Raw genomic sequence first — 20,311 nt, forward strand, 5'->3', positions numbered from 1 at the left:
ATTTATTTACTGGGGCTCCCTGCTCGGCGGGGAGTCTGCTTCTCCCTCTGACTCTCCCCCATCTCATGCTCTCTCTCTCTCTCTCAAATAAATAAATAAAATCTTTTTGAAAAAAGAAAAGATTTATTTACTTATTTAGGAAGTACGTGTGCTGAGAGCAAGGGCGGGGAGGGGCAGAAGGAGAGGGAGAGAGAATCTCAAGCTGACTCCCCACTTGGCGCAGAGCCCTATGTGGGGCTCGATCTTACAACTCTGAGATCATGACCTGAGCCAAAATCAAGAGTTGATCACTCAACCAACAGCTACTCAGGTGCCCCCCAAATCTTATATTTGAATGTTATATGGTACATCATCTTGGCATCATCTTTCTTCCTTTCCATACACCTCTCATGATGTATTTGTCCTAGTGTGATACATTTGTTTTGCTATATTTGACATCCTTTTTAGAATGTGACCCCATAATAACCTCTGTATTTCCAGCACTTAACATAAACTTGGCAAGGAGAGATGTTCCATAAATGTTCATTGAGGGACTAAGCAAGTGGATAAATGAATGATCCCAGATTTAGGAATGTATCGAGAAAAAAAAGACCTTAAATTACCTGGCTGAATCTCTTAAATAATTCTTTTTTCATTTTATATAGAAATAACTTGATAATATCTAAGTTATTTGACAAAATAATATTGATGAGGCAAGAAATTTTCAAAGGTAAGAACATCCATATTATCAACAAGATGTTCAACTTTTATTGAATGCCTCCTCTATACAAATCAGCCATTCAAAAAGAGACAGGAGATATAGTTCTTGCCTTCTAGGAATTTGAGATAAAGTTGAAAAACAAGAATGTATGCTTAAAAATGCAATGACTAATATAGGAAATATGTACTAAATGCCAAATGAATATAATAAAAAGTGACAAATACCAGAGTTTGAAAAGTAAACCACAAGGGTATTCCAAAATCCTGGTCATATTATAGGCCACAAATGAGGGATGATGTCCACGTAATACTAGACCCCTTTAATTGTTCTTAGATGACTAAACATTGACTTAAAATTTTGTCCTTCTATATATATTTCCAGTATTTTATAGCTGACTGCTTTTGAGGACATTACTTATATTTTCCACATAAGAACAACTGGAAAGAAAAGAATGAAATTAATATTTGTTGATCGCCTACCATATCCCAGACACTGAGAACAGATTTTACAGAATGTATTTGTACCTTAAATGCTTTTATAGAATATAAACACATTCACAGGATTTTAAAAAATTTAATCTGCATCTTTTGCTATTTGTGGGACAGAATATCTTTTCATAAAACAACTTTGCTGTGCTATATTCTGCAGATGATAAACGGTATACTCCTCTATAATCATGGGCACAATCAAGATAGAGAATATTTTCACCCCCAAAAAGTCTTCTGATGTCCTCTTGCAGTGAACCCTGGCTTTAGGCTGCCTCCGATATGCTATTTGTCACTATAAATTCTTTTGCCTTATCTGGCATTACATGGAAATGGAATCATACAGTATGTACTATTTTGTGTCTGACTCCTTTCACTCAGTGTAATGTTTCTGAGAGTCACCTGTGTCCCTGCATGTATCAATAGTTCAAGAAGTTTTTAAAGAAATTTCTGAGTAGTATTCTATCTCATGGTATAATATAATTTATTTATCCATTCTCCATTTGATGGACATTTAGGCAGTTTTCCACTTTTTTTGGCTACTAGGAATAAAATTGCTATCAACCTTGATTTTCTTTTAAAGATCTTATTTATTTATTTGAGAGAGAGAGAGAGCACAAGTGAGGGTTGAGGGGCAGAGGGAGAAGCAGACTCCCCTCTGAGTGGGGAGCCTGATGCAGGGCTAGATCCTGGGACGCTGGGATCATGACCTGAGTCAGAGGCAGCTGCTTAACTGACTGAGCTACCCAGGCACCCCTCTATGAACCTTGATTTTCAAGTCTTTGTGTAGAAGTAGGTTTTTATTTCTCTTGGTGAGTACCTCAGAGTGGAATTGCTGAGCTCTGTAAGTGTACATGTAGCTTTGTAAGAAGCTGGCAAATAGTTTTCCAAAGTATTTGCTGCATTACACTTTGCCCAGAAGAAATGTATGAGAGTTCTAATTTCTCCACATTCTCAGTACACCTGATATTGTTAACGTTTTTAAGTTTAGTCCTTTCTGTGGGTGTACAGTGGGATCTCATTATAATTTTCATTTTCATCTCTTCAGTAAACTAATGGCGTTGATTATCTTTACGTGGGCTTATTGCACATTTGTTTATCTTTTGGGAGGTTATCTGTTCAAATCTTTTGCCCACTTTTGTGTTAAGTTACTTGTCATAGAGTTGTCAGAGTTCTGTCTTCATTCTGCATACAAATCCTTGGTAAGGCATTTGTGTTGCAAATATGTTCTCTCATTTGTTGACTTGTCTTTTTTTTTTTTTGAAGACTTTAGTTTTTAGAGCAGTTTAAAATTGAGAGGAAGGTACAGAGATTTCCCAGATAGAACATGCCCTGACACATGCACAACCTCCCCCATTATTTTTTTTAAAAAAGATTTATTTATTTGAGAGAGAGAGAGAGAGAATGGGGAGAGGGGCAGAGGGAGAGAATCCATAAGCCGACTCCCTGATGAGCCCAGAGCCCGACCCAGGGCTCAATCCCATGATCATGACCTGAGCTGTAACCAAGAGTTGAATACTCAACCAACCAAGTCACCCAGGCACCCCCAACCTTCCCCGTTACTATCATCCCCCTACATAGTAGTACATTTGTTACAGTTGATGAACCTACATTGACACATCATAATCATCCAAAGTCCATAGTTTGCCTTAGGTTTCACTCTTGCTGTATACATTCTATGGGTTTGGGCAAATGTATAATGACATGTATCCACCATTATGGTATCATACAGAGTATTTTCACTGCCCTAAAATTCCCTGTGCTTTACCTATTCACACCTACCGATACATCCCTCCCTCCTCACTCCAACCCCTGGCAACCACTGATCTTTTTACTTTCTGCATAGTTTTGTCTTGTCCAGAATGTCATGCAGTTGGAATCAAACAGTCTGTAGACTTTTCAGATTGGCTTCTTTCACTTAGTAATATGCATTTAAGTTTACTCCGTATCTTTTCATGGCTTGATAGCTTTTTTTTTTTTTTAGTGCTGAATAATATTCCATTTCCTGGATGTAGCACAGTTTATTTAGCCATTCATCTACTTAAAGGACATCTTGGTTGCTTCCAGGTTTTAGCAATTATGAATAACATGGCTATAAGCATCCATGAGCAGGTTTTGTGTGAACATAAAATTTCAGTTCACATGCATCAGTACCAAGGAATATGCTTGCTGACTTATATGGAGAGAGTATATTTAGTTTCTTTTTTTTTTCATTTTTATAAGTTACTGAGAGCAATAGGTTTTAATTTTAATATAGTCCCATTTACCTTTCATTAGTTTGGATCTTGAGAGTTCCCCTGGTGAAATCTGAAACTGGCTCGTATACACAGACCACTCTCCAGATTGGTAGGTGGCACTTTCACCAAGCAAGGGAACTTACATACCGGGCTTGTCTTGGGTGCCTGCAAAACAAATAGATCTCCTCACACACCTACCGGAATATTAAAGGTTTACATAGAGGCCTTAACTGTGTTCAGTCATGGTCCCGATGGTCTCAACAACACATTGCTCTCTCAACGTTGCATCCTTGGAACTGGCTTCTAGTGTGGGAATGATGGGCAGAACATATATTCCCAGGACCGGGGAGTGGGTGAGGAGCCTTCAGTTGCCTGGGTTCAACTCTTGGGTCAACTGGTAGTCACATCCTCTTGATGACCTTCTCCAATACCTTTTTTTTTTTTTTTTTTTTTTTTGTCTTTTATGGTTTGTGCACAGTCTGGTGACAAGTTCATGACTAGAGGAAGAAATCATCCCATGGCTAATATTATTAAAGTTCCATTACTTGATTGATTCTACATAAGGCAGTAACACTGAGGATCTTTATAAGAGTGATTTTATCTTATGCTTTTTATTAACTAGTTCCTTGGATAATGAAATGATTCATAGACATTGTCCTCCTAAGTCCTTGGATGTCTAAATAGAAAGAATTATAGAACCTCCGGGTTAGGAAGGAAAAGATAAGACATTCTTTCCATCCATTGGATAAACATTTTAGCAGTCAGATCATTCTTCTAATGCACATTTCTAGAACCTATTCTCATTATAGGCCGCAATCTAGTGTAACTCATCTGGATGTTAGAACAGGAAAGGAAAAAAGAACTTCTAATTTTTCACTTATAAGATGCCTGCCTGAATTTCCTCAGCTTAGCAGTGAAACATCTCCGGTCAATGTATCACTTACTTTTAAGTAGGTACCGTGCCTAGGGAAGGGTAAAATGATTGTATTGATGGAGTTTTGGAATATAGGTGAGGTTCAGGGGGGTGGAGTCTGGAGCAGATGACTAAGAAAGAATTCTTGAGATGTCTTTTGTGCAAAATGGTGTTTATTAAAGCACGGGGATGGGACCGTGGGCAGAAGGAGCTGCTGCCCTGGGGTTGTGAGGGGTGGCTGATTGTATACTATGGGGTTGGGGGAAGTAAGGAAAAAGGGAGGTTTACAAAAGAACTTTCATATACTAAAGAAGACTCACAGGATACCGGAGGCCTTGCCATTGTCAAGTTAAGGTTGTTTACCCATCTAGTAAGGCATTAACATTAAGATAGTTGGGCACTTCCTGGAGGAACATTACACTCTGCCCACTTAAAGTATCTGTCGATGGGCTGCAGGTTATAAAGACGTTTAATTGTATCTACATTTCCTTCTGGAAGCTAGGTTATTGATGATAGGAATGCTTTGTTCTTGTAGATCGCTAAGACATTTGTAAACTGAGGGAAACTCTATTAAGTTAACTATTTGTTTTTCCTTTAGGGCAGCCAGGAGTACCTAAGGAATGTCACTTATATCCCATGGTGGGGGGGGAAGGATGTGGGGTGTCAGCTTCTGTTTTGTCCTCAGCTTGCCTTCTGTTCCCTCATCAGTATGGACAGAGTGAGAGCTTTCTAATCAGGCAGAGCTAGGCATGTTTTGGCTTAGTCACTTAAATATCCTGGGCCACAGTTTATCTCATCTGTAAAATGTAAAGATTAGGATATATACACCAGAACATAGTAGCCTTTCACTAGACGGTAATTTTTAAAAATTGATTAGTGATAGAAATGATGAAACACAGAGAGAAAAATATTATTTCTGGTGCATTTTTATTCCTAGAAGAAAGCTGAGAAATTCACCAGGAAAAAAGATGACAAAATTAAAAACTTGGACTTTATTTTCCATAAATCCTACCTGAGTTTTTGGTCAAGATAATCATCTAATTGTGGTCTACTTTCTTAATGATGTAGTTTTTGAATGTAGGTGAGGCTTGGTGGGGTGAGGTCGGAACCGACGGCCAAGAAAGAATTCTTTTTTTTTACCGTATCATTATTTTTAATGTCCAGCATTTACAACATGAGGGCCAGAGCTTTCTCCCCAACTCAAGTTTATAAATTCTCAATTGGCTTGTGAGGCCAATAGGGATACTTCTTCTTGTCTAATCTGGTTTCTGGGAAGACTTCATTCAGGTCCTCAATGGTCATCTGATCAAATGGAATTATGTTCCTCATCTTCTCCAGCTCTTTTTCATATTCCTCAATCCTGGTCTTTGAGAGAGACAAAAACTTGGCACAACTTTTCACATCTTCTTTTTCTTCAGCATCCACCTGAACAGTGTATTTATCCTCTGGCACAGGAACCTTCAGGGCATTAAACTTCTTCTCAAAGTCATCTACCAAACCAGCCTTTGCCACATTGGCCTTGTAGTAAGCCCAGTCGATAGCAGGTGGTTTCTCAGGGAGAGTAGCCAATCTGGAGGTAAGTGTCTCATTCCAGGATTTCAGGGAGTTAGCAATGGCCTTCTGGTTTCGGGGTATGATCTCCCCAAAAGCTACCCAGTCAATGGTTTTTAGAGCAAGTTTTCGCGCAGCCATCTTGAGATCCTTCACCGACCCCGGCGGCCTAGAGTCCCCAAGAAAGAATTCTTGAGGCGTCTTTGGTGCAAAAAGGTGGTTTTATTAAAGCATGGGGACAGAACCCGTGGGCAGAAAGAGCTCCACTGGGGTTGTGAGGGGCAATTGATTATATACTATGGGCTTGGGGGGAAGTAAGGAAAAACGGAGGTTTTCAAAAGAACTTTCATATGCTAAAGAGGACCTACAAGATACTGGAGGCCTTGGCCATTGTCAAGTTCAGGTTGTTTTTCCCTCTAGCAAGGTATTAACAATAAGACAGTTGGGAGCTTCCTGGAAGACTGTCACATAAAGCCCACCCAGGAGGGAGGGGAAGGTTGCAGGGTGTTCAGCTTGTGCTTTGTCTTCAGCTAGCCTCCTGCTCCCTCATCATTAAGAAGCATGTCCTTGGAAGTGATGAATATTGAATAATATCCTTGGCATACAAAACCAAAGAGCCAAGTGGTATCACAATTATTTTCAAAGACAAAACAAAATTAATATTATTAAGGGAGGCTGTATCTTCCTATGGGATCTTGTGAAATTTTGAATAAGTAATAAATTTTCATGGTTCAAAATTCAAACAATAAGACTACACCAAGAAGACTCACCTGCATTGTTCTCCTCACCTGTCAAGTTCCCCAGACCTCTGCTTCCTAAAGCTAATTGGTTTTATCACCTACTCACTATTTCTCTATGCCAATACAGACACATACGAAGGTCAAGTCTTTCCTCCCTTTTTGTTACACAAAAGTTTGTATACAACATGTACTGTTATACATCCAGCTTATAAAATATATATTTATGTATGGCAAGCCTTATGAATTAGCATGTCACCTCTGTACCGTGGGCACGCTAAGCTTCTATGCAGCATCCCAGCCTTATTGAATATGCTGAAGCAAGCCCTTTTGCTAAATAAAAAGTGACCCACCTCTCAGCCTTGCTGCCTTAGTTCTCTTGCCTAGAGGCAGAAGGTGGCAGTTGGGTAAGATCTCAAGGCCTCTATAAATTTTGAAGACATTTCTAGAGTTTAACTACTCATGAAAATAAGCTCTGGGAATTCTGACATTCTTCCTTCTGGCAAAGTCAGTCTTGAGGGATTGATTTTAGCCTGAAGGCTTAGTGATATGAATAAAGGTGTTTCTTGAAGAGTGAGTGTTTTCACCTGTAAAGCTTGAAAGGACAAAGGAATCTAAAGCAGTCTTATTTTTCTGAGTAGGGCAAATGACCTGGGAAGAAACCTTTCTAAGGCAATTAGAACTTAATTGTCACCCTGGAGGAAAGTATAAACTTCTTGGAACACTACCTCTCAAGAAAGTACAGGAGAGGCCCTTCTCTGAGTCAGAATGGTGGGTGGAACCGTGTTGGAGTCACTGTTATGAATGCAGTTTATTTTGTAGCTAAAATTTCTGGAGATGGTTTCATCTTTCTGAGTCTATAAGCATCCTAGCTTGTTTTTAAAAACCTCCAAGAACCTGTATAGAATTATCTGAATTTTTAATAATGGAAGGCAGGAAGAAGTTAGGGTCAAATATACAAATTTTTTTTAAAGATTTTCATTTTTTATTTATTTATTCTTGGAGGGGGAAGAGAGAGGCATAGGGAGAAGCAGGCTTCCCGCGGAGCAGGGAGCCCGATGTGGGACCCAATCCCAGGATCCTGGGACCACAACCTGAGCCGAAGGCAGAAGCTCAACCGACTGAGCCACCCAGGCCCCCCTCAAATATACAAATATTAAAAAGGATAAGGTCACTCAACCCATTCCTAATTTATTTACTAAGAATTGAGCTGCTATTTCTGCAATAGATTTGTCTTCGTTTCTGTGTTTTGCTTCTGTTAATAATCAAGTTTATTTGCATTTTCTGAGTACAAAGTGAGTAATTATAAAAGCAGGTGCCCTGAAGACAGCTGAGTGGTAGGTGGAAGCCAATCTGGCTTCCCCATTTTCTGTGTTTCTAGGCTGTCAGAGAGAGCCTGGAGTCAAGCCAAAGGAGGAGACTGACGACTTAAATCTCAAGGCCAAAGGCTCCGTTTGTATAACATTCTGGTTTCCTCTGCAGATGGTGGCCATATCCTAGGACATCAATGGTAGGTCTCATCTCCTCAAAAGTGTGCAAGACAACTCTATAAATTTTGGATTCATGTCAACTTAAATTGTGGGGACAAGTTTCGATAGTATGTTCTAACCCTGTACTACTTTTGAAAGCATCTGAGAACCGGCTGTCCTCAATATGGGAAGGAATTCTCAGCAGTCTAGACGGAAACAGAATAATTATCCCTCCTGGTCCTATATAACATACTTGTAAGCATGCGAAGACCTCGAACTCAGTTTTGATACCGATTATGGCACATCTGACCCTACATTCTACACTACTACCATGTGGCTTATCATTCAAGTATCATGCTATTTAGCTTTTACCTGTTTTCAACGCTTTATATCCTCTTAACAAACTGAATTGTATGCTTTTTTAGCAGAGGCATTCCCATTATTTATTTAGCAGATGTTTACTGAGTGCCTACTATGGACCAGATCCTCTGTGAGGGACTGGTGATAGCATCCCTGCTATCCTGGAGTTCTGGATGGAACACCAAAAATACACAAATGGATCTAGGGTATGTTAGATGGGGATAACTTAACGAAGAGCAAGGGCTCCAAGAGAGCCTGGGCTGATTTAGATTGAGTGGTGAGGGAAGGAAACTCTGACCATGTGCTCCTGAGACAGAGACTTGAGTTCAATGAGTGAATGAGCCACACAGATAACAAATGCAGAAAAGAGCCCAGAAGGCAGAAGAATGGTAACTGGTAAATGGTAAGTGCCCCGGGCCTTGCATGAGACTGTGTTTGCCATGTTCAAGAAGAGCAAGGAGGTAAATATAGCTAGAAAAAAGAGAGAGGAGGATGATGGGAGGTGAGATCAGATACACAAGACAGAACCAGAGTGGAGAGCATGAGCAATCTTGTGGAACTGTGACCTATATGCCCAGGGAGATGGGGAGCCGTTAGTGGAGGTAGTGAGGGCAAGGGAGACCAATTCCAAGGCTGTCAAAATAGTCCAGGCAAGAGATAGTAGTGGTTAAAACCAGTAGCTGGAGGAGTAATTCCGACATAACTGATAACGGCAAACATCTCTTGAGAGAATTTGCGCCAAACAGTGTGCCTGTGTCTGGGCTCTTGACCATTTGTATTGCCTGTCCTAAAACAGTAAGTGAGTGTCATCTTCATTAAATAGATCGATTTCATTCATTTGAAGGGTTTTGAGCCTTGGCTACATGTATGTCTTTTTGGCAGCTCATATTGGACCCAGATAGGAAGACCAACAGATATGGATCTTTAATATTCCTTTTCCTTTTCCTGCCTCATTTCAGGACAAGGTTTTTAGTTATTTTTGTTTCGAAATGTGATAAAGAAATCTTCCAAGAGAACATAAAAAATATTTTTTCCTTTACGATTTGGACTTTACACCGATAATACTAGAATCATGAGGTGCAGTTCACAGGTGACACTGTATCTCATCACCCACAATCTAGACTTGTTACTTGTCTCCTTTTACTGAAGGATGTATAGAAGGTCAGGACCAATGTCATCTGATAAAGAATAATACTTCAAAAGGAGTCATTGGAGCTGTTCATTCAGTCAGTTTGCAAATACTTATAGAGATATGGCGGTGAGTTGCCCACCATGCTGGTGAAGACAGATACAAAGATGTATATGCAGTCTGGTTGGTGCCATGGCACATACACTACAGCTGTCTAGAAGCATGATGCACAAGCCACAGGATGTGTATGTGCAGAATGCTGTGGGAGCATAGAGAGGGGAGGTGTCTCACTGTGTGTGGGAGAGGTTCAGAAGGTGTTGATATATGAAATGGAGCTAGAAGGAGATTGTTAGGTGGACGAGGAAGTCCATTAACTAGTTTTGGTCTTTGAGAAGAGTGAAATTAGTAGGGGTCCTTCTAAAAAAAAAGCAGTAGTCCCCAACAGGGGGAGAACTTGAAGAAAGATTATAGCATGGTTATTAGATGGTGAGAATCACCTTTAGTGAGGTCCCAGGCATTAGGTAAGAATCTTAATTGCCAATTGGATGAGATAAAAACCAGGAAGTTGACTTTGGTGTCTGGATAGCAAGAATGTTATTTGATATAACTGCTACTCTTGGGAGGCTCTTTGGAAGACCAGGGCCCTCAGTGACATTGATCATTATTAAAAACCTGTTTTGAAGTATTTCCACGTGGGTCCAACCTTAATCTATGAAAATGTTCCTGAAACTTTGCACGGCTTAAAAATAAATTTGACCTTATTTTATGTAGATCAGAGTTGCTTGTAGGTATAGAAATTGTACACTTAATGCTCTTTATGTGGTGAACACTCTTAGTTTTTGGAGGCATTCTGGCTTGCAGTGAAGACAGAGGGGACTGGAGAAATCAGATTGAGTGTAAACTTTTGCTCTATCACCTACCTGCTATCCTTGCTACATGAATTAGCCTTTGTTTTGGCATCTGAACAAGTGAGAGAATAGCAGTACCTTCATCCCAGGGTTACAGTGAAAGAGAAATTAGTATATGTAAAACACTTAGCAAAATGGGTGACATATAGTAAGTGCTTACTGCATAACAGTTACTATTATGCTCAACCCCCAATTCACTTTTTGTATGCCTGTATTGCCATGATGGTTTTGCTCCAAGTAACTTATTCTCAATATTATGACATAAACCAACCTTTGTCTAAGAATCCTGGCTTGGAGGACAGGAGGCAAATGGCTTCCTAATAGCAAAGAGAAACAGTACAGAGATTTAGTGTTTACCTGTAAAGAAAATAAAATCTTGAGCTGTCCACTTCCCAGGTCTCCATGAAGCTGAGAAATGTGCATCTGCTTCAGATTCCCCTGTAACATTCCATCATACTAGCCAAGACAAAATTTCCATGTTTGGGTTTGGCTTTGTGAGCGAACTTTCTATTTCATAGAACCGCTCCCCACAGTCTCAAATCCTCTATAGCCTCAAGCTACTCCTGAGTTGTCTTCTAGTTTTACTTCTAAGAGAGATTGCATCCTGTAGGTTTGTTTTTCTTTCCAATACCAATGACCAAGGTTTGCTAGCCCAATGTCTTACGGTCTTTGTATTACCTTACAAACAAATATGAATTAATATAATGGGGGTTGTTAATAATAATCATGGCTTCCTTCTCCCAGGTGATATGGTTAAACGCCGCAAAAGCCTTTGAATCCATAGATGTCAGTTTTAGTTTTAAATGTAGAGTAAAAAAAATAAAAACCTTATCCAAATGGGTAAGACCAATGCTATTTTGCCACGAACATGAATTATGAATTGCGAATGATAGCTTATGGCGTTTTACAGACGACCACAGTGGATGATTCAGTCTAAAGAATGTGGGAGGATTTTAAAACAAAACTGAATGATAGTTTTGATGCTTCAGTGTGTGTGTTTGTGTGTGTGTATGTATGTGTGTGTAAGCACATGCCCATGTATGAGTTCATTTAAATTCTTTTTGCTTCCCACACCCGCCTACCAAATAATTATGACATTCCAAAATATGCATGGATTTCATAGCCAATGTTAGTTATTAGATTGTGAAATTAGAATTTCCAGCTCAAGTATTTTATATTCTCTTTATCATGACTTTCTCAGTGGTTGACCCTATCCTATTTAAAGTTACAATATGTTACATCCACAAAATCATCTCCGTTCTCGTAAGGATTAACATATTTTCTGTGTGGGATGGCACTGAAGGGTATGTCTTTTGAGTGCTCTGTAGAAAAGTCAGAATAACCATTGTGGGAATTCAATGAGCTGGTTTCTCTCAGAATTTCATGGCAGTTCTCACATCTGTGCCTTAACACACTTTGGGATTCACGATGCAGAATGTCACAAGTAATTTCATGTTAGTAAAATGCAAAATTTCCCAAACACATATCCTCATGTAAGCAGAGTCAAGGCTCCTCCTAAAATAATGTGATTCCTTTGAGTGGGAGGGAAAGGGGCTGTAGGTATAGACATTTAAAACAGTTGTTTCCAAACTCTAGCAGGCCTTTGCATCCTTGGGGGAGACTGGTTAAATTCAGATTCCTGGGCCCTACTTCCAAGGAATCTGGTGTCCCAGGTCTGGGTTGAGGCACAAATTTGCATCTTTAACGAGCAACCCAGGTGACTCTGACACGGGTGGGTAGAGATCCCATTTTCACAAATAGTGGCTGGACTTCACCAAGGGCAGCCAGTCTCAAACAGATCTCATGCCTTCCTTCCAGCTTGAATGCCTTGTCCTAGCTCCCAGTCTAACACTCACTGTGTATGTTCTCAGTCCCCAGAGTTTTGGCTCACAGACCCTAACTTCCTATGACAGGTGTTGACAGCTGCCAATTCCTGGTATGAGTCACCCTCCTTCTCAAATGCGCTAACAAAGATTGTAGAGGGATTCTGTAAATTATAGTTTGCTTCTACCTACAAATAATAGCACAAAAAACTGAAAAACAATTTTTTTCACTTCTAAAAAGCACATATTCATATGAAAAAAAGCCACTAAATGGGTGAGATAAGAGTCCAAAAATGCTAAAATTATGAGTGACTGATCTGTAGAACAAGATTTTTCTAAGTATTCGTAGCATTCCCCGACAACACCGCAAACAATATTAGAGGGTTTTTTTTTTTTTTTCTGCAAGCTATAACAATGTTGGCTATATTTTTATTACCGATTAATACTTATTAATGATGCTCTTTGAGCTTTTAAAAAATATCTACTGTTTTAAGATGCCTACTGACAAGCTTCTTAAAAATACCTACTATTCTTGAATCCCTAATCATTAATGTTTGAGATTTTGTATCAGTCAGTGTCATGCTTTCCACAACATGGTGCTTGAGCATTTTTAGACATTGTATTTATATACAATGGAAGTTCCATTTTTCCTTAGTAGCCATTCTTTCAAGTATGTCTCTGACCATTCATACATGTCAAGGGAACTACTTCCTTCAGTTTTCTACCAATGAAATTGATCCCTTTCAGGATCTTAATCATGATTCAACTCTGGAATATTATAAGACAAACATTCTATTTCCCGTCAGATATGAGAAGATAGGAACTCTTGTCTCAAAGTTCCAGGAATGTTTGTTTCTTTTGTTTGAGTAGAGGAGTGAAGGATAATATCACACATTTTACTTAGATTTTTCATGTTTAACATTTTCAAATGGTTCTGAACCATCAGATGGAGATAGGACCTTCCTTTCCCTTCCTTGTTTCTTCTGTTCTTTCAGTTGTCATTGAGAGAGCACCTATTCATGTTCAGGCAATATGGTTAAGACCAAAGGAACAAAGATGAATCCAAAACTGTCCTTGGTAGCTCTCCCGAGGTAATAGTCTGGTTGAAAAGGGAGAGAAAGAACACAGTAAACACTACACAAGGCAATAAGGACTGTGAAAGCAGTATATACTGAGTACCGTGGAGGTATTCATAATTCACACTGTTTCTTTGAGTGCCAGATTCTGTCTAGCTGCTGAGGATACGGAGGACAATCGCTGAATTCAAGGAGCTTACATTGTAGACAAAGAGGAGGAGGAAGCTTAATTTTAATGATAGAACATTGCATAGACTACATAATATAGTCATTCAGAACACCAAATGCTGGTTCAGTTTTTCCAGACCCTATAATGTTGGGTTTTTTATTTTTTAGCATGGGAATCAACCACTCTGTCATTCAGAACTACCTGTTCAATGTGGCAAGTAAGGGAACGGCTCTTCACTCCAGAACTGTATTGCTGGGCAGATACCTACTCTGCCGCATTCTGGGCTGAATATATTTATGAGTCCAGACAGGGTGAGCTGCAGGCCACACTGTGATGTAAATGTGTCCAGTTTACCTTAGCACTTTGCCAGATACTCAGGTTAAATGAATGGATGAAGAAGGGAGGTGAAAGATATGGGAATCAATTACCAGGGTCAGTTGAGAGACTTCATTTTGGTTAAAAGAGGATGAATTTCCTGTCTCTATCACCTTAATTTTCAGAAATTTCTTTATTTCTAACTAATGTTTCGTACTTCGTGTAAGTAAAAAATGACTAGGGTAATCCTTACTCAGAGAGTCCAATCAGATCCATCCGATACGGCCACCAGTGATAAGGGCGTCAAATAGGGTGGTTTCCTCAGTGGGCGCTAGGGGTCAGGGTAGAGCCAAGAATCAGACGGGCAGAGGGCCATGAGGCTCCTAGGCTACCTTAGGGGGAGCCCACACCCAGGAGTCCTGGTCTCAGAGCAGGAACACGCAAAATCTCAGTTAAGAGCTGTACACAAAAATCAACACGTGAAGCATGAGCAGAGTAGGAAAGCAGACCTGTCACAAGTATTCAAAGGACACCAGAGTCAGAACAAAATAGAGATCCTGGAATCCCATGGATACCCGAGCTAATATCAGGGTAAGTTGGAACCAAAATTTGCAGATAAAATCAGAACTTTGTGGGGACAGGAGAGGAGGTATCGCTCTGCAACATCTGAGTGAGTTCTAACCCACTACAACTTGTCTGTTGGTTATTAATTAAAGGACTATTTCCTTATAACATTTGCAGTTAGTCATACCTTTTGACCCTAAGTTTTTCGTCTTAATTTGAAAGAGTGATGGATAGTATAATGATAAAAAAAGATAGCATGAAATTCAATCACCCTTTCCTGAGAAAGCTGTGAGTTATGTACTTTTATCAATTCCAGTATCTTTTTTTGTGTGTATGCCACTAAAAATGGAGTATGAACACATTGTATAAATGTAGCAGGGGCAATGTAATCTATTTCTGAGGAAGAGTGTTTTGAAGGCATAGAGACTGAAAAGGGTTACATACTTGTTTTTCTTTGTAAATATTTAAGAACAAGATAGTGCTAGTTGAAATCATCCTGGTAATAAAGGAAAGTAATAGGTTTTATGGGGCCTGAAGCTTATAATTCTGGGGAAAGCCTCTTTGATTTGATTATAAGTTAATTAATTATGAATACAAAATTAGATATGGAAGCAAATAATTATCTGAAATGACAAAAAAATCACAAGAAATTGTATCTTCTAAAACCTGAAAAATACAAGAAACAAACAAAATCTAGATATATTTTTAATAATAAATTGACACTTCTATAATAACTTTGTTTTCCTATGTTTTTTTTTGGCTTTATGTTCTTTATATGATAAAGATTTGTAAGATTTTTTTAATGGAAAGAATAGAAAGATAATTCGATCTCAATTAGCATAATTGATCAGAATCTGTGAGTGTGCACAGGCCGGCCTGTATATACACATGCATGTAACTGACTGGTTATGTAGAAAAGATTTTTTTCAGCTTCACACCTTTTTTTTTTGGTAGCGTGATACAAATTTATAGAATTGTAAACAAACTAGGTTTCCTCATTTATGAGCTATAGTTTTTAAGGTATTTTAGGTTTTCTCGTGCAGTATCTAATCTTAAGTGCTGTTTCAATTGATGATATTTGGGGCACCTGGGTGGCTCAGTCGGTTAAGCGTCTGCCTTTGGCTCAGGTCATGATCCCAGGATCCTGGGATCAAGCCCCGCATCGGGCTCCCTGCTCAGCGGGGAGTCTGCTTCTCCCTCTCCCTCTGCCCCCCCTGCACCGCCCCCCCGCTTGTGCTCTCTCTCTTGCTCTCTCTGTGTCAAATAAATAAATAAAACCTAAAAAAAAATTGATGATATTCATTTACCAGTTTGTCATTGATGTCCTTGTCGTAATGACATATCCTGAGTTTTGTGTTATACTTGTTGCCATCCATATTTTGTGTGAAATCTGAAAAAGAAATTTAAATCTTTTTCCAGTGTTCATGGATTTGTACCTCTTCACTAATTAAATTATCCAACTGTGAAGAGCGTTGATTCATTACATCTCTTTAAAAAGGTATATTCTCAATAAATTATTGCTTTTGGCAGATAATTTTTTTAATCTGATGTTTTGTTACAGTCCTCTTCTTGATCCTTGATTGGTTTCATCATGGTCATTATCACTTTTACTTAATTTTCGGTTATTTTTTATGTTAATATTCTCTCAGATCTCTCCTGTTAAGGATATTAAAGAAACTGCTTTTCATGTATATGAAATCGGGACTTTGTAAATACTCAGGCCATGTAAAATGGCCAGTTTTCAACTCAACATTCCCTTGTCATATGCTCCAAATACTCCTGGCCATTTATATATGTCTGATAGGAGAGGAAACGTGACAGAGGAAAATTCATAATGGAAATTGACAGTGTTCTTAATCAGTGGCAGTGAAAGTATCACATTTTTGTACATTTAGCAAAAAAATACAATGTTTTGATTACCCCAGGCAAGTAAGGGGGCCTGAAATTTATACTCCGTTGCATTTGTGGCAAATCTTCTTATGGATGACCCTTAACATATCACATATGCAATTTGTCTGCATATGAAGGTATGAGATATGACCCAATTATTTAATAATCTGGATGGCAGTGGGTAATGCACACAAAAAAAATCATAATTTTCAATTGAGAAAGAAGTGATCCTGTAAAGTTTTTTTTGCAAGCAATTATATCTGCCTGAGTATTTGTAAATACATTGATACAAGAAGTAGGGGAGAAAAACAGATACTTGGAGAACAATGAAATAAAAGCTATATATATCTCACACACATATACACAGAACTGGTTTAAACTACCACTAATGTGACCTGCTTTGAGATATGATGAAAAATACCAGCCAACCATAATTTGATGGTTCTAAACCCCAGATCTGGCATTTCTCTAAACCTTGCCGTGCATGCTTACCATATTATACCTAGGAAAATCCACTCTAATTTGGACTATGAATCAGGAAGAATGTATGGGCTCTACCCTGACAAATAGCTATCCAGATTGTACCTTAAACAGAGCAGAATCTCAATAAACATTGGCTGATTTTTACTGAATAGATACTTTTTTCAGGTACTATTATCTATTTTTTAAAATTATTTATTTATTTATTTGACAGAGAGAGAGAGAGAGAGAGAGAGATCACGAGCAGGGGGAGTGGCAGAGGGAGAGGGAGAAGCAGGCTCCCGGCTGAGCAGGGAGTCCGATGGGGGGCTCAATCCCAGAACCCTGGGATCAAGGCCCTGAGCTGAAGGCAGATGCTTAACCCGACTGCACCCTCAGGCACCCCCTATTATCTATTGTTAAGTGCAGCCAGTGTGTCATTGTTTAGTAATCTGACTCTTCTAATATCTGTTTGCCCAAAGCTTGTGTACGTAAACTTGACTCCTATCACTAAGCTCTCAATTCTGGCCTTGCTCTTTTTCTATATTTTCCAACTGAACAGTATTGCTTCAAGTTATGTAAGATCAACGAAGGTGGTTATTAATATCATCTAAAATGTACATCTGAGCCAAGAATAAAACATAAAGCACATCTGAACCAAGAAATGATTCTTTTTCGTAATGTTCAGTAGATTAAAAGCTTTTGGACATTTAAATCAAATTATTGTGCCTGCCAAAAATAAATTTAAATTTTGTGTTAACTCAGATTGTTCCACTGGTAAATGTAAAAGCTCTGAACTTCTACATGTAGCTCACCTGTTTGAATGATTTGATCCAAAATAAAATTTAGTGCCTAAAAACTCTGGTTATTATTTTAGTTAAACATATATGATCCTTTCAAAATTTCCTTTATACTTTTGATTTGTGTTTTTCCCTAACATCAAGTTGGCTTTCTTGAACGCTCTCCTCAAAGTGTTCGTTTGATTATTTATCAAATTTTCTTCTGCCCTCCTCTACCCCCTCCAAAGAAATAACAATGCCACCTTCTTCAGAAAGGATGGCATGCTGTAGGAAACCCAACACAAATCAAGAATTGTGCTTTTCTGTCACTAATCTTGTCTTCCTTTGGAACAGGAAGAAATCCTTCTGCGAAATCAGTTGTGACTCAATGAGTGTGGAATCTTCCCTTTCTCTGGGGAAGGGGAAAGGATTTTGGTTAGAACAAAAGAACTATTTTTGAAGAATCTGGTGAATGTTAAGTGTAAGATTAATGGATGTCTTGTAACCTAAGTTTTTTTCTTGTGTTTTTCCAGGCAATTCTTTGCCCTCTATTAGATAATAACCAAGTATTCTTAAATCCAGTTTCTAGTTGGAGACATGACAATTAAAATTGTTGTCAATTCCCTGGTCATTTGATTCAGAAACTGCCTTCACTGTAATTTATAGAACAGGTACATATGTGGATAATTTCTAAAGAATTCCATTCAATTTACCAAATACTTATGAAAACCATTATGTGTATGGTATTGTGTTAATAACTGGATGATATGAAAATAGAACAGATAAAATTTTACCTTTGAGGAACTGACAGCTCAGTAAAGGAAATTAAATAAGCATCCAAATAAATATAGTACAAAATTCAATAAGAGAAATAAGTAAAATGTGCTATAAACAAATAAGAGGGGCGCCTGAGTGGCTCAGTTATTAAGCGTCTGCCTTCGGCTCAGGTCATGATCCCAGGGTCCTGGAATCGAGCCCCACATCAGGCTCCCTGCTCGGGCGGGAAGCCAGATTCTCCCTTTCCTGCTCCCCCTGCCTGTGTTCCCTCTATCACTGTGCCTCTCTCTGTCAAATAAATAAATAAAATCTTTAAAAAAAACAAATAAGAGGGAAAATATATGTCAAGTTTGGGAAGAATCAGGAAAGACTTCATGAATGAAGGATTATCTGAGATGGGCCTCAAAGGTTGGGAGATCAGTAGACAAAGCAACCTCTCTTGAGCTTGCAAATGACCAAAAACAAATAAAAAACAGAGAAAAACAATATAGCCAAGGGACCCTGTTGCATTCTAATACTAATTTTTTCCCTTAAGTTCATTCTGTGTCACTCTGGACAAACAAATTATTCTCATTTATCTTGTCCCTAAAATGAAGATATTGGACTGATGGTTCTAGTGTGCTGAAGTAGGGACAAATATCAAAGCAGCAAACAGGAGTTAGTGAGGGGTCACTAATTAGCTTTGTGTCACTTAACCTGCTCAGGCCTTGATGCCTCATTTTGAAGTGAGTTTGTGGGGGGTCAGAAGACTTCAAAATTCTCTCTGTAGCTCTGGAATTGTATAATTAAATACAAACCCAGCACCAGTTTCTTTTATCGTATTCTGATCAGAGGCAAGCAAACATTTCCTTTTCATTTCTTTATTGTGTATTCTATCAGTGAGTAGCACTGACCTTTGCACATAGTAGTTGGTCAATAAGCTCTTTATCAGATAAATTACTTATTATTAAGGTTTTTCCCCCAAGGTTTGTATCTTTGGCATTCATTTGAAACATATTCCTCTGTTTCTTCATTTTGCTTGACTCTCTGTGTTTATTTGTCTGTATTAGGCAAAATAGCTACCTCTCTCGGTCTGGAAGGAGTGGCCTTGTGTAGGAGACGAAACTTATAGTTCAACCTGGTCCTAGTTCTTGGTTGTCTCTCAAACCTTTGTGATTATCAAAGTGGCTTGATTTATTCTTGATAGATCATAGTTTTTGAGGGTATGCCAAGACCTGTCAGTGATCTAAAAGGAGGGATCTCATTTAGCACCTAGTTTTAGGCTGATTGGAAGCTGGATCCTCAGACAGCAACTTTTAAAGTGTGCAAATATGTACAGTCCTATGTAACTATCATTGTAAACCCTGCTGATCTTGCTGAACTGTAAACCACCTGGTCTGGAGATGCCCCTTAGGAACAAATATGTTGAGATTAAACAACATGCTCCTGAACAACTGGTGGGTCAACAACAACACCAACAAAAAAATCGAAGGAGAAATAAAGCCATCTTGAGACAAATGAAAATGGAAATATATCAAAATCTGTAAGATGCAGCAAAAGCAGTTCTAATAGGGAAGATACAGTCCTACACCAAGAAATAAAAAAAATCTCAAGTAAACAGTCTAACTTTAACCTAAAGGAACTAGAAAAAGAATAACAAATGAAGTTCATAGTTAGTAGAAAAGAAAGGAAATAACAAAGATCAGAGTGGAAATAAATGTAATAGAGACTAAACAGACAATAAAAAAGATCAATGAAACTAAGAGTTGGTTCTTTGAAAAAATAGACAAAATTGATAAATCTTTAGCTAGACTTGCCAAGAAATAGAGAGAGGGCTCAGATAAGTAAAACTGTAGTTAAAAGAGAAGTTACAGGGGCACCTGGGTGGCTCAGTCGTTAAGCATCTGCCTTCGGCTCAGATCATGATCCCAGGAGCCCTGCATTGGGCTCCCTGCTCCACAGGAAGCCTGCTTCTCCCTCTTCGGCTCACT

General features: G+C 38.7%; 2 protein-coding genes across 3 annotated transcripts in view; one reads left to right on the forward strand and one right to left on the reverse strand.

Annotated features, from left to right (window-relative positions):
- RAB27B (RAB27B, member RAS oncogene family) overlaps positions 1-20,311 on the forward strand; it is a 140,976-nt gene that overhangs the window by 11,702 nt on the left and 108,963 nt on the right. The gene's annotated exons all lie outside the window — the stretch shown is intronic.
- On the reverse strand, positions 5,465-6,061 carry LOC118356289 (ATP synthase subunit d, mitochondrial). Its single transcript, XM_035724033.1, has one exon. The coding sequence runs from the start codon at positions 6,025-6,027 to the stop codon at positions 5,542-5,544; it is 486 nt and encodes a 161-aa protein (XP_035579926.1). The 5' UTR covers positions 6,028-6,061; the 3' UTR covers positions 5,465-5,541.

This window comes from Zalophus californianus, chromosome 14, assembly GCF_009762305.2.
Source record: "Zalophus californianus isolate mZalCal1 chromosome 14, mZalCal1.pri.v2, whole genome shotgun sequence".
NCBI lineage: Eukaryota > Metazoa > Chordata > Mammalia > Carnivora > Otariidae > Zalophus > Zalophus californianus.

Excerpts from the sequence above, each read along its gene's own strand:
- LOC118356289 (XM_035724033.1), bottom strand. The coding sequence starts at position 6,027 with ATGGCTGCGCGAAAACTTGCTCTAAAAACCATTGACTGGGTAGCTTTT.